This window comes from Equus quagga, chromosome 20 (assembly GCF_021613505.1).
Source record: "Equus quagga isolate Etosha38 chromosome 20, UCLA_HA_Equagga_1.0, whole genome shotgun sequence".
Classification (NCBI taxonomy): Eukaryota; Metazoa; Chordata; class Mammalia; order Perissodactyla; family Equidae; genus Equus; species Equus quagga.
In genome coordinates, this window is record NC_060286.1 from 21,322,566 (window position 1) to 21,333,604 (window position 11,039).

The following is an 11,039-nucleotide window of genomic DNA, read 5'->3' on the forward strand; positions in this document are numbered from 1 at the left end:
TGGGACAGAAAGAAGAGCTAGTTAAGCCAGTGACGTGGCCAACACCGGACCAGAAGGGAGGCGGGGAGCGGGAGGCTCCTGGCTCTGACACTAGCAGCTCCTAAAATCCCCCCTTTAACAGAGTCAGTGACCCCTCCGTTTGTGTTTCTCCTCATGCGCAGGTGTTCCCTAAGCCCGCGACCACCTGCACACTGTTTCTTTCTCCTTTGTGGAGTTTGACTAAACACCATTTCCTAGCTGACCTACTCCCCAGCCCCTGCAAGGCTCCTTTCCAGCCCCCTTTTCTTTATTTTCTCTCATCTGTGGCCTGACATGGTAGCAATTTAGTGTGTCACTTAGATTACAGATTAAAAATGGGGCTGGCTAAATTCAGTTTAGGTAATAGACAACCACTAGGTATAGATTAAATTTAGACTAAGTGTCAAGGTAAGTTCTAACAGAAAGGAGGGAAATAAACAGTTTCCTATGAACAGAGACGCTGGGATGTCTCTACCTTGTCATTAAAAAGTTTCTGCTAAAAAATAATTAAAACATATTCATGTTAATCATATTGAATTGCCCAGACAAGAGAAAGGGAATGAACTTGGTCTCATCTGGTGACCTGAGATGCTGCCCTCTCTGACCCTGTAATATTCTAGTTGCATCAGAGTATTTTTAGAGTGTGGTCCAAGACCAGACTAATAAATTTACCTCTGGGTGTGAAGGTAATTGGAAACATCTGGCTCTCTGAGCTTCTCCAGGAGGCAGCTCTGGACACACCTCGCCTCATTCTACTTCCTGGTGTCTCTGTCCTTCCCCAAATGCCAGGAGTCATGGTGGAGAGTCTAATAAGGGTATCAATTAAGGCAGGGCGCAGGTCTCCCTCTGTCATCTTACAGGTGTAGTCCTTTGGGCAACTCTGTGTCAGATTCCCTTGGGGCAAGTTACTTGGGGAAGTGGGGCCACTTCCTCATACAGTAAGTGCAATTTACCTCTCTAATCAAAGAACTCAGAGAGAATGCGCCCGTGAGGTCCAGCCAGCTCCTCCCGCCGCCCAGGCAGCCCTTCACAAGTTTGAGTAGGGATACTCATGTTTCCAGTCCAACCTCTGCAGCCCAGGAGCTCTGCCTGCCCAGCTGGGTTAGGTAGTCACAAACACGACCCATGGGAGCTTGCCTTGGGCTGTAAGCAAGGGCTCCCTGCACCCCTCTGCTCTGCTGGGGCCCCAAATTCTTCATCAGACAGAATTTGAAAATAAAGTGCTTTATTGCTGAGGATCCCAGAGAGCTTCAGGACAGCTCAAGTCCTCGACCTTTCAGAGGGTTTTATGAACAGGGACCGTTGGACTTCAGCATTTCAGCCCCATAGAAGGCAAGGGAGGGTGGTTCGGGGTGCGAGGGAGGGCAGGGAAGAGGCACCAGGTGTGCTGGGAGAGCCGATTATGTGCATCTCTTCCCAATTCTGAGCTCAGGGCATTCAGCGACACCACGTTGGGAGCCTGAAGTGGGTGACGGTGGAGTATGTACACCACAGAAATTGCCCAAATGCCACAAATCAGGCTCTGCCCACAGAACTGGTTTACCAGCTCACCACAGGAGCATGACACATCCTCCTGAGCTGGTGCTGAGCCCACCCCAAGCCTGGCTGTTGTGCCAATTTGGGGCAGTGCCATCTCCCCGCTCCGTACATTCTTACAATCTGGACAGAACAGAGGTGGACTGGACAAAAAAGGGACCTGAACTGGGTGATCCATTCCCCATCCGGAGCCTGCCTCAGCCTGCCTGTCCAGTGATGGCCTTCAGCCCTAGACTAAAGTGGGGTCCACCCAAAGGCAGCTTGGAGCTGAGAAAAACCCTCCTATGCAGTGCTCCCAGCAGGGCTGGGGCAAGAGAGCCACGTGCAACCCCCAGAGATAAGGAGGGCTGGCCACCCAGGGCTGGATGTCAGCCTGACTAAGGGCAGCTGTGGGGCCAGACGAAAGGACTGGTCCTCAGGGCCGGGGGTGAGTGATTCGGCGCAGGTCCCGGGAATCAGGATGTGTGTGGAGAGCCCAGCTTACACACGTGTGCAGAGCAAGGGCAGAATAGCCTAAAAGGAAAAGGGTGGCCAGGCAGGGACAGCGCCTCCAGCAGGCAGGTGAGGGAAGCCCCATAGACACACATTTCCCCCGCACCCCCAGGGACTTTGGGGCTGAGCTCCCTCCCCCTCCCCTGGGTTCTGTAAACCCTTCAACCTTCTCCCCAACCCGACAAGACACCTGGGCTGCTGACCTGCCTCCAGTCCACAGGCAGAGGGCGCGCGGCCCCAGCCCAGCCTCAGCGGGGTAGCCCTCGCGCTCAGCCAGTCTGGGCAGGGGCGGGGAGGGGCCCGCAAGGAGAGTTCCAGCACCGCAGCGCCCTCACTAGTACTCCTTGGCCTCCTGCAACTGGGCCAGGTACTCCTCCTCCGGGGGGTTGTCGGCGCAGGCGCGGCCGTTGTTGGGGGGCCGCACGGCGTGGTAGCGACGCCAGTCCCCCTTACACAGGATCCAGGGCAGCGTGTCCACCTTGAAGTGCAGCTCGGGCGAGAAGTCGGTGCTCACGAGGTCGGGGGCGCCGGCGCCCTTGCCGCGGGTCAGCAGCCGGCTGCCCGCGTCGTAGCAGCAGTGCTGGGCGGCCAGGGTGCTGCTCTCGGCGGACGGCAGGGAGCGCAGGCAGAAGCGCGCCGAGGGCTGGTAGACGTCCAGGCGCTCCCGCGGCCCGCTCGCGTCCCTCCAGCGGAAGCTGCGGCCCCGGCGCTCGTCCCGCAGGCTCACGGCGCTGCGCCCGGCCTCCGGCGGGTACGCGCACGGGCAGCTGGGCAGGTCCCGCAGCACCTGGCTCAGGTACTCGGCTAGGAAGTCGCTCTTGCAGTTCAGCCACTTCTCACAGCTGTCCACATCTACAGAGGGCAGGGAAGGGCGGGAGGGGAGCTGGTGAGCCCCCTGGGGGCGTGGGGGCTAAGCAAGGGCCAATGCATGGAGAGAGAAGGCCGGGGCGCCAGCGGGTGCCGAGGTGTGGCTTGGGAGGGGCTGAGGGGCAGGAGTGGAAGGACACGCACCGCAGCTGGGGCCAGTCCGACCTGGCCTCCACTGGTGACAGGCAGGGGCGACCACACCCCACCCAGGCAGCCTGAAGCAAGGGGCCATGACTCAGAAAGGACGCTGGGCACGGGGCTGGAGGCCCCCTGCTGTGCCAGGTGTGGTCCCTTTAGATGCTGGGAGACCCTGGGATCCTGGGGAAGGAGCTAGGGTGGTTTGGGGCAGGGGGAGCAGTTCTAACCAACTGGTAAGAAAGTGTTTCATTATTTTAACCACTGGCCCATTCTTTTTTTTTTTTTTTTTTTTTGAGGAAGATTAGCCCTGAGCTAATTACTGCCAATCCTCCACTTTTTGCTGAGGGAGACTGGCCCTGAGCTAACATCCATGCCCATCTTCCTCTATTTTATACATGGGACGCCTGCCACAGCATGGCTTTTGCCAAGCGGTGCCATGTCCGCACCAGGGATCCAGGCCAGCGAAACCCGGGCCGCTGAGAAGCAGAAGGTGCGCACTTAACTGCTGTGCCACCGGGCTGGCCCCAGCACTGGCCCATTCTTGTTTTTAACTCTGCCTTTCTCAGACTGACTCCGTCTCTCTGGGCCCCCTGTCGCACCCGCTATCTATGCTGCCCTCCTCCCCTGTCTCTGCCTCGGGAAATGTGGCCTCTTGACTCTGGCCACACAGAACAAATTGTTCCAGACCTTCTGGGCCCCCCTGGCAGCTCAAGGTGGTCAGGTGTGTCTCTCCCCCTGAGATCTGAGCTCTCCTGAGGGCAGGTACCAGGCCAGAGTCTTCTGGGAATCCCCTTCCAGCTGCACGATACTGGCTCATTGAGCTTCTGCGGTCTTGAGTATCGGCCCCATCTGCAAGGGGGGCTGTCAGCAGCTGCCTGCCTCCTTGCGGGGTGCAGATGAGACCAAGAGACACAGATGTGGAGGGTGCTGGTGAAAGTATGGCGTGCTCCAAACTGCTGGAAGGAGCAGTCCTGGAGTTCTGGACCCCGACCTATTTCTGACAGCACCTCCTCCCCAGACAGAGCCTGCCCAGGAGCCTCCAAGGGTGACCAGGGAGTGGAAGCCAGAATGTCCCCCTCCCATCCTGCTGCCAGGGAGAACATGCCCCACTGGATGATCTCCCAGCTCTGTGGCTGCCGTCCAGACCTCCTTCCCAGCAGGACTATCAGGCTGGGAAAGGCCGATGGGCCTGGCTAGGGCTGGAGGGGGGCAAGAAATGTAGGGCCCCCTTGCTGGGGAGGCTAACTTTCCAGCTGGAAGATGTGCTCTCAGCCTCAGTGGATGGAGGCAAGATTCTTGCTTGTCCAATGATGAGCCACCCTCCCAAGACAGGTTCTCCCCAACGCCCCCAGGGGCAGGGCCTAGCCCCCCACTGACGTGGACTAAGCATATCTGTAGCATTGTGAGCCAGGGGCTGCCCCCATCAGTGGGGAAGCCCAAGGGGTCCTTGTCCTTGGTGCCCTTGGGAAGAGAGGAGGCCAGGCTGGTGGAGCCCCAGGGTACCTCTGTGCTCCCAATAGGGAAGTCCAGCCCTCAGCAGGCTCTCGGTGCCCGCAGCATCTGGGAGAGGCCTGGGATGAGGCAGGACCACCATATTTACAAGCTTCCTGCATCCCCTCTCCCAAGCCCGCCTCTCAAACAACTGCCCACATTCCCAGGGGACCTCGTCCAGCATGTAAGCCACTCCCGATGCGGGAGCTGGGGCTCTTCTCACCAGGACAGGGGGCAGGTCACAGGCACGGGACTCGGTGGCACTGCAGGCGTAGCCACAGGGCCGAGTCCTCCGCTGGCTGCCGCGGCCACAGCTCCCGCTGCAGGGAGACCAGGGGCTCCACTCCTCTGGAAGCTCATAGTCTGGGTCGAGGCAGGGAGCCGGGGTGAGGGAGCACAGCCCACAGGGTGCACTAGTGCAAATCAGCCAAAGGCACCCCTTCCCCAGAAAGACACAACCCCTGCCAGGGCTCCCAGCCCAGGGGACGGAGCACGCGCTGCATTTCAGCCCCCACTCATGCCCTCAGCTGGGTACCCTTGTGTAGTAAATATTTGTGCAAAGGCAGGAGGGGCCCTACAGAGACAGCCCAACCTCCGCCACCCACTCTGTGTCAACAGTGCAATGAACAGGAAAAGACACCTGGGGCTGGAGCCACCGGACAGGTCAGTGTGACCTTGGGCAAGTACCCCTGCATCTCTGAACTATAGTTTTTATGTCAATCAAAACCAAGGATGACAATATTTCCCTAGCACCTGGGGGTATTAAAGAATGTCCTGCTGCCCACGTTAGAGGCACAGGGCTCTCTGTGGAACCCCCAAGGCGCTGACCCAGCCAGCACTCCCCTCGCTTCCCAGGCAGGCTGGAGCAGGCCGGCCCCAGGAGTTTAAGGAAAATGAATGGAAGAAAAGCTGAAAGTCATGGACATTCTGCCCGTTGGTTTACATTATTTTGGTGAATTGGGAAAAGGCTGCTGCCACTTACTCTCAATCATAGGCACCTCCGTCCAGTGACGGCACAGCAAGGCTGTGGGGAGAAGGGCTGTGGCTCTGCCTGAACTGTCTGCACCCGGGAAAACCTGAACTGCAGTGTGCAAAAACAAACATGGCTCTCATGGGGGCTGGCAGGCTCTAGGTGATATTTTCTGAAGAGTCCGTGCTGCTATGTCACATTCTAATAAAAATAATAAAAATAGACAGTACTTTGTTTACTATATGAGGGCACTAAGTCATTCAAGACCCTCTACACCCAATCCTACGTAGTAAGGGTTGTGCCATTCTCCATTTTATAGAGGAAGGAACGGAGGCACAGAGAGGTTAAGTAACTTGCCCAAGGTCACTCAGCTGGTAAGCAGAAGAGCCAGGATTCAAACCCATGCAGTCTGAAAATGAGGTCACTTGTGAGCAGTGGGATTTATAATATTTCCCAATTTGTTGGAAGCTGATAGACATGAATATGTATAATATTACCCAAAGTCTGTTTTGCTTAGGGGATCTCAGGGCTGTGGGGAGGGTCAAATGTTGGGGAAAAAAACTTTGCAAGCTGGGGGTAATGTTACTATTAAACTAAGCTCCTGGCCTGCCAGCTGCCCCTGCCCAGGAAGCTCTCTGCCCTCTCTCCACCCCCATTTCTACTCAGGACCTCCAGGGGCAGCAGCGAGGGGTGCCAACGGGGTGCTCACCGTAGCTGTCTGACTCCTTGAAGACCCAGTCTCCGGGGGCCAGCCAGCCCTGCTCCCAGCTGCCTGCGGCCCCACTAAACCCAGGGGGCTCGTCCTCTTCACCATCGTTGCCCTCCTGGTCCTCACTCTCGCCGTACTCTGCAGCGTAACCCTCCGCCTCCGCCTCCTCCTCCTCGGCCTCCGCCTCCTCCTCCTCTTCCTCCTCATCTTCCCCTGGGGCTCTGCCCTTGAGACCGGTCGCCCCTTCCTCGCCCTCCACATAGCCCCAGAAGAGGGGCCAGAAGAGCTCCTTGGTGGGCAGCCAGCTGGGGGCACCCTGGGGCCAGCGATTGCTGGGCTCGGCCAACAGGTCCATCTCCACCTCGGTCTGGGGGTCCTCGACCACCTCGATGGTCACCTGTAGGGAGACAGACCCCAGGCCGGCCAGTGAAGGAGGGCTCAGAGCCAGACTCCAAGGAGAGGGGAGTGACAAGTGCGGGGACAGGGGCAGCAGGGAGAGGCCCAAGCTCTCCTCCAAACCAGCGCATTCTATTGGCCAACCTTCTTGGCCTCCCAGGGCACATGGGGTCACAGTTTAAGAGCTGGCTGTGCCCCAGAATCCCCTGGAGATTTCTGACTCCCTGACCCCACCCCATGGATTTAACTGGACTGAGGTGGCGCTGAGCACGGTGGGTGTAATAGGCGCCAGGGCGGAGACCCACTAGTTTAAGAGAAGCCGGCTCTGAATTCTGGCCCCTCCAGCCTGTGTGCTGCCCGGCCTCAGGGGCCACTAACAGCCCGAGCCTCCACTTCCTCGTTGTAGGGCCAGAAAATGACAGCAAAGAGGGCAAATCCCCACAGAAGGCCTTGAGGGAGCTCTCTTCCACCCCACTGTGGACGGGAAATAAGTAATATGAAATCACTTATGGGAAAGTGAACTTTAAAAACATCATTTTGGCTTATTATAAAGTAATAAGAGGTCACTGAACAAAATTTGGCCCCAAGCAAGGGACCAGCCTGGTGGCGTAGCGGTTAAGTTTGTGCGCTCTGCTTCAGCGGCCTGGGGTTCTCAGGTTCAGGTCCTGGGTGCGAACCTAGCACCACTCATCAAGCCATGCTGTCGCAGCATCTCACATAAAGTGGAGGAAGATTGGCACAGATGTTAGCTCAGTGACAATCTTCCTCAAGCAAAAAGAGGAAGGCTGGCAACAGATGTTAGCTCAGGGCCAACCTTCCTCACAAAATAAATAAATAAATAAACAATAAAATAAAGGATGAGATAACGTTAGAAACAGTTAAAAAAAAAAGAAAAAGAAAAAACCAGCAAACCATAAGGAAAATGAAAGTCACTCATATTCCACCAGTGACATAACATTTTGGTGAATAACCTTCCAGGTTTTGTACACACACATACACTATTTCAGAACGTTATGTCCTACACTTTTGCAGCCTATTCTCTTTTGGTGAAAGTGCTTTGTAAACTGTAGATGCTACCCCAAAATGCAGAATTGTTACCATTAGGGTTCAGGACTGGCCTCGGACTATGCAAACTGGAATTCCACTGGCCCCTCTAGTTTCCTCTCCCTTTATGCCCCTCTGGTGGGCAGTCCCTCACCCCCCTCAGCCCACCCCATTCAGTCCTCAACCACTTCTTCAGGGGCCTGCAGTAAGGGGTTGGGCCTGGGCGGGATCAGACCTTCAGGCTTTTCCACAAGGCCTCCTCCCTTATTCCCAGATCCCCTGTAGCTCAGGAAGCATTCTCGCTCGCTCTCTCGCTCCTCACAACAGCCCTGCCAGGTTGATGCTGCCTGTCCCTCTCTATGGACCTGGAGACAGGCTCCGAGCATCACGTGGCTTGCCCGCGGTCTGCAGCTAGAAAGTGGAGGAGCAGGCACTCCTCCCACTACTCCACAGGGAGAGCATGGGCAGCCACCTTCTGCGACCCCACACAGGACTCCCACTGTCCAGGGAATACAGCATGGGGACGCGTGACCTCAGAGCTGAGCCGTGCTGCCCAGCTCCTCCCTGGGTCTCCGCTGGGCCCAGGGCCCTTCGCAAGCTCTCACCTGGATATTGGGGTTTGGGGCACTCAAGTCAGTGTTGGCCAATCCCGGCAGCTTCTGCAGCTCCAGCAGCAATGGGGTGTCTCCCAGGGTCCCGGGAGGGGCCGCCTTGGCGGGGGGCAGGGCTGCCGGCTCAGTGAGAGCCTGGCGCCTGTGCTGGCGTGACCCTGCCTGGAGGCGGGTTCTGGGGAGCAGTGGTGTCCCCTCCTCTTCCCTAGGAGAGCTGGGATCTGGGGACACCAAGACCTGAGAAGGAGAGACGGGGAGGGAGGGGTGACTGAGGTCAGACCCGAAATAGGCTAGTGAGGGGGGATTCAGGAGCCCTGCGGTCTGCCCAGGTGACAGACCCACCCTGTGACTGTATCCAAACATGCCCGCTTCAAGGCCTCGGAGGGGAAGTGAGGCTGCGTCCACAAAGCGCTTGGACAAATGGTGCCAACACGAGGCACCAGAGGAGGGTTAAAATCAGCATTCTACACATGGAAGAAGCACAAGCCAGCCTCCCCGTTTTACAGATGAGGAAACTGAGGCCCAGAGAGGAAAGCGAGCTGTTTGAGGCAGTGGTTCCCAAGTGCAGTTTGCAGACCACCTGCCTCAGAATCCCCCAGGGCTCTTGGCAGAGAATAGGCACCAGGGCCCTCGGGGCAGCGCAGAAGCCGCCGGAAGGCCTAGGGGAGCGAGCGGATGGCAGGCCAGGGCCCTCCCCTGGACAAGCTCCCCTGCCACCTGGCCCTCCCAAGCCCTGCACGTGGCTAAGGGCCATATTCCTTAGCATCTCTGACCACAGCTCCCTTCCTCCACCTGCCCACCGCGGCCCGGCCCCTTTTCCTATTCCAGGCTGGCTGCCAGTTAATTCCCTCCACCAGCCAGTGCCCACACGGGGACCATCCTTGCTTCAGCTCAGAGAGTAAGCCAAAGGCAGATCCTGCTTGTCTCTGACTCCACTCCAGGGTTCATCTGCTCAGACAGGGGGCCCTTCGGGCTCAGTGGCCATCCATGCACCTCCAGGCTGCAGCCATTGCCCAGGTCTCTACACCAGGGCAGAAAGAACACCACCCAGAGCCACCCTTATGAGCCTCAGGCCCCTGCCCCACCCAGGCCTCAGCCTTGACCCCACCTCCCATCTCACACCCAGGGCCGTGTGGTATGGCTGAAAAACATGGGTTCTGGAGAGTCAGATCAGTTTTGGGTTCAAATCCCAGCTCTGCCTCTTACAAGCTCATTCAACTTAATCTGCATAATGAGGAGAGTAATTCCCACCTGGAAGGACTGTCAGAATTTTATTTATCAAACACTTTCTCAGCATCTACTGTGTGCCAAGCACTATTCTAAACACTTAATCACTCATTTCATCCTCCCAACAACCCTCAGAGGTAGGTGCTAGCTGTGATTTCCATTTTGACGATGGAGACTAAAGCACAGAGAGGGCCAGTAACTTGCCCAAGGTCACACAGCCATTTGGAGGTAGAGCCAGGATTTGAACCAGGCAGCCTGGGCCCAGAACCCACGCTCTTAATCATCGTGCTCTAACACTGTGGGTGAGAGCACTGAGTCACCTTCACAAATCAGGGGCTTACTGAGTCTAGTTTCTCACTCTCTTTTCTTGGGTTGGAAGAGAGATTGAGAATCTTCTGTCTCTCGCCTTTGATCTCCCCTTCTGCGGTCCCCGGACGCCTGGTTCCGAGGCTTCTGCGCTGATCATGTGGTCCCACGGCAGCTGTGGGCCCATCTCAGCCTGGCCCCGGAGTCTCGCTGAGTTAAAGCGCTCTGGTCTAGACGGCCAGGGTGGATCAACAGAGGATGGACGGATGAGTAAGGGGACAACTCGACCCCCTCACTGACCAATCCTGGAGGCCAGGAATATCCCCCTACTTGCCTTCCCGCAGCTCCTGCCCACAATTCCACCAAAGCCCCAGCTGCCCCTGTGACTCTGCGCTGTAGGTCCTCTGTCTGCAGCCTCCGGAGCATGGGGACAGGCGGTCTTGGGGCAGCAGGAGTTCGGGGCCATGAGTCTTTCTGGCTGAGCTGGATGCCCTTGCCCCGTGGGCAGGTGGTTAAGCAGTGGTTCTCATCTCGGGACGTTTGGCAATGTCTGGAGACATGTGTGGTTGTCACAATTGGAAGGGGGTGCTACTGACACCTAGAGGGCAGAGGCCAGAGGCCCTACAAGGTCCAGGACAGCCCTCGCAACAAGGATGACCCAGCCCAGAATGTCAATGATGCTGCAGTGAAGAAACCCTGCTCTAGAGTCAGGCTGCCTGGGTCTGAACCCTGGTGGTGGCTGGTGTCTGCCCTGTGGGACCCTGGCAGGGGACAGAACCTCTGTGAGTGTGCTTATCTGAAGAGTGATGGGAAAGAGCTGCTATCCAGCAGGCGCTCAGAATGTTCCCTTCCAGCCCTCCTATCCTCTCCGCTCCCTGGTGCCCCGCTGGACCAGAGGACAAGCAAAGGCCATAGAAAGCCCTGGCTAAACATCGCAGCCACATATGCCGCCCTTCTCTGGGGCTGCTCCTGGAGCCTCTGGCCCCTGGAGCCCCCAGAGGACTCCAGGGAGTGGGCGGTGGCAGCGGGATGGGGGGACACAACACAACATCCAGTCTTAGTTTGGGTTCCCTCAGAAGCCGACCCTGAGACAAGGATGCAAGAGCAAGTGGTTCCTTTGGAAGGCTATCCCAGGAGACAGCATGGAGGTGGGGGAGCAAGTTAGGAAGGGGGGACAGCTAATAAAGATGCTCCATCAAGCTAGTGACCACGGTGGGCGACTGGCGCTCAGTCC

General features: G+C 57.3%; 1 protein-coding gene across 1 annotated transcript; it reads right to left on the reverse strand.

Moving 5' to 3' along the window:
- Positions 1 to 1,262: 1,262 nt before the first annotated feature.
- Positions 1,263 to 9,966, reverse strand: ISM2 (isthmin 2). The gene is given in 7 exon segments (XM_046647065.1): positions 1,263 to 2,898; positions 4,429 to 4,473; positions 4,476 to 4,512; positions 4,766 to 4,905; positions 6,222 to 6,618; positions 8,267 to 8,509; positions 9,858 to 9,966. Coding segments are annotated over 7 exon segments (1,488 nt in total). The 5' UTR covers position 9,966; the 3' UTR covers positions 1,263 to 2,380.
- Between the last annotated feature and the right edge of the window lie 1,073 nt (positions 9,967 to 11,039).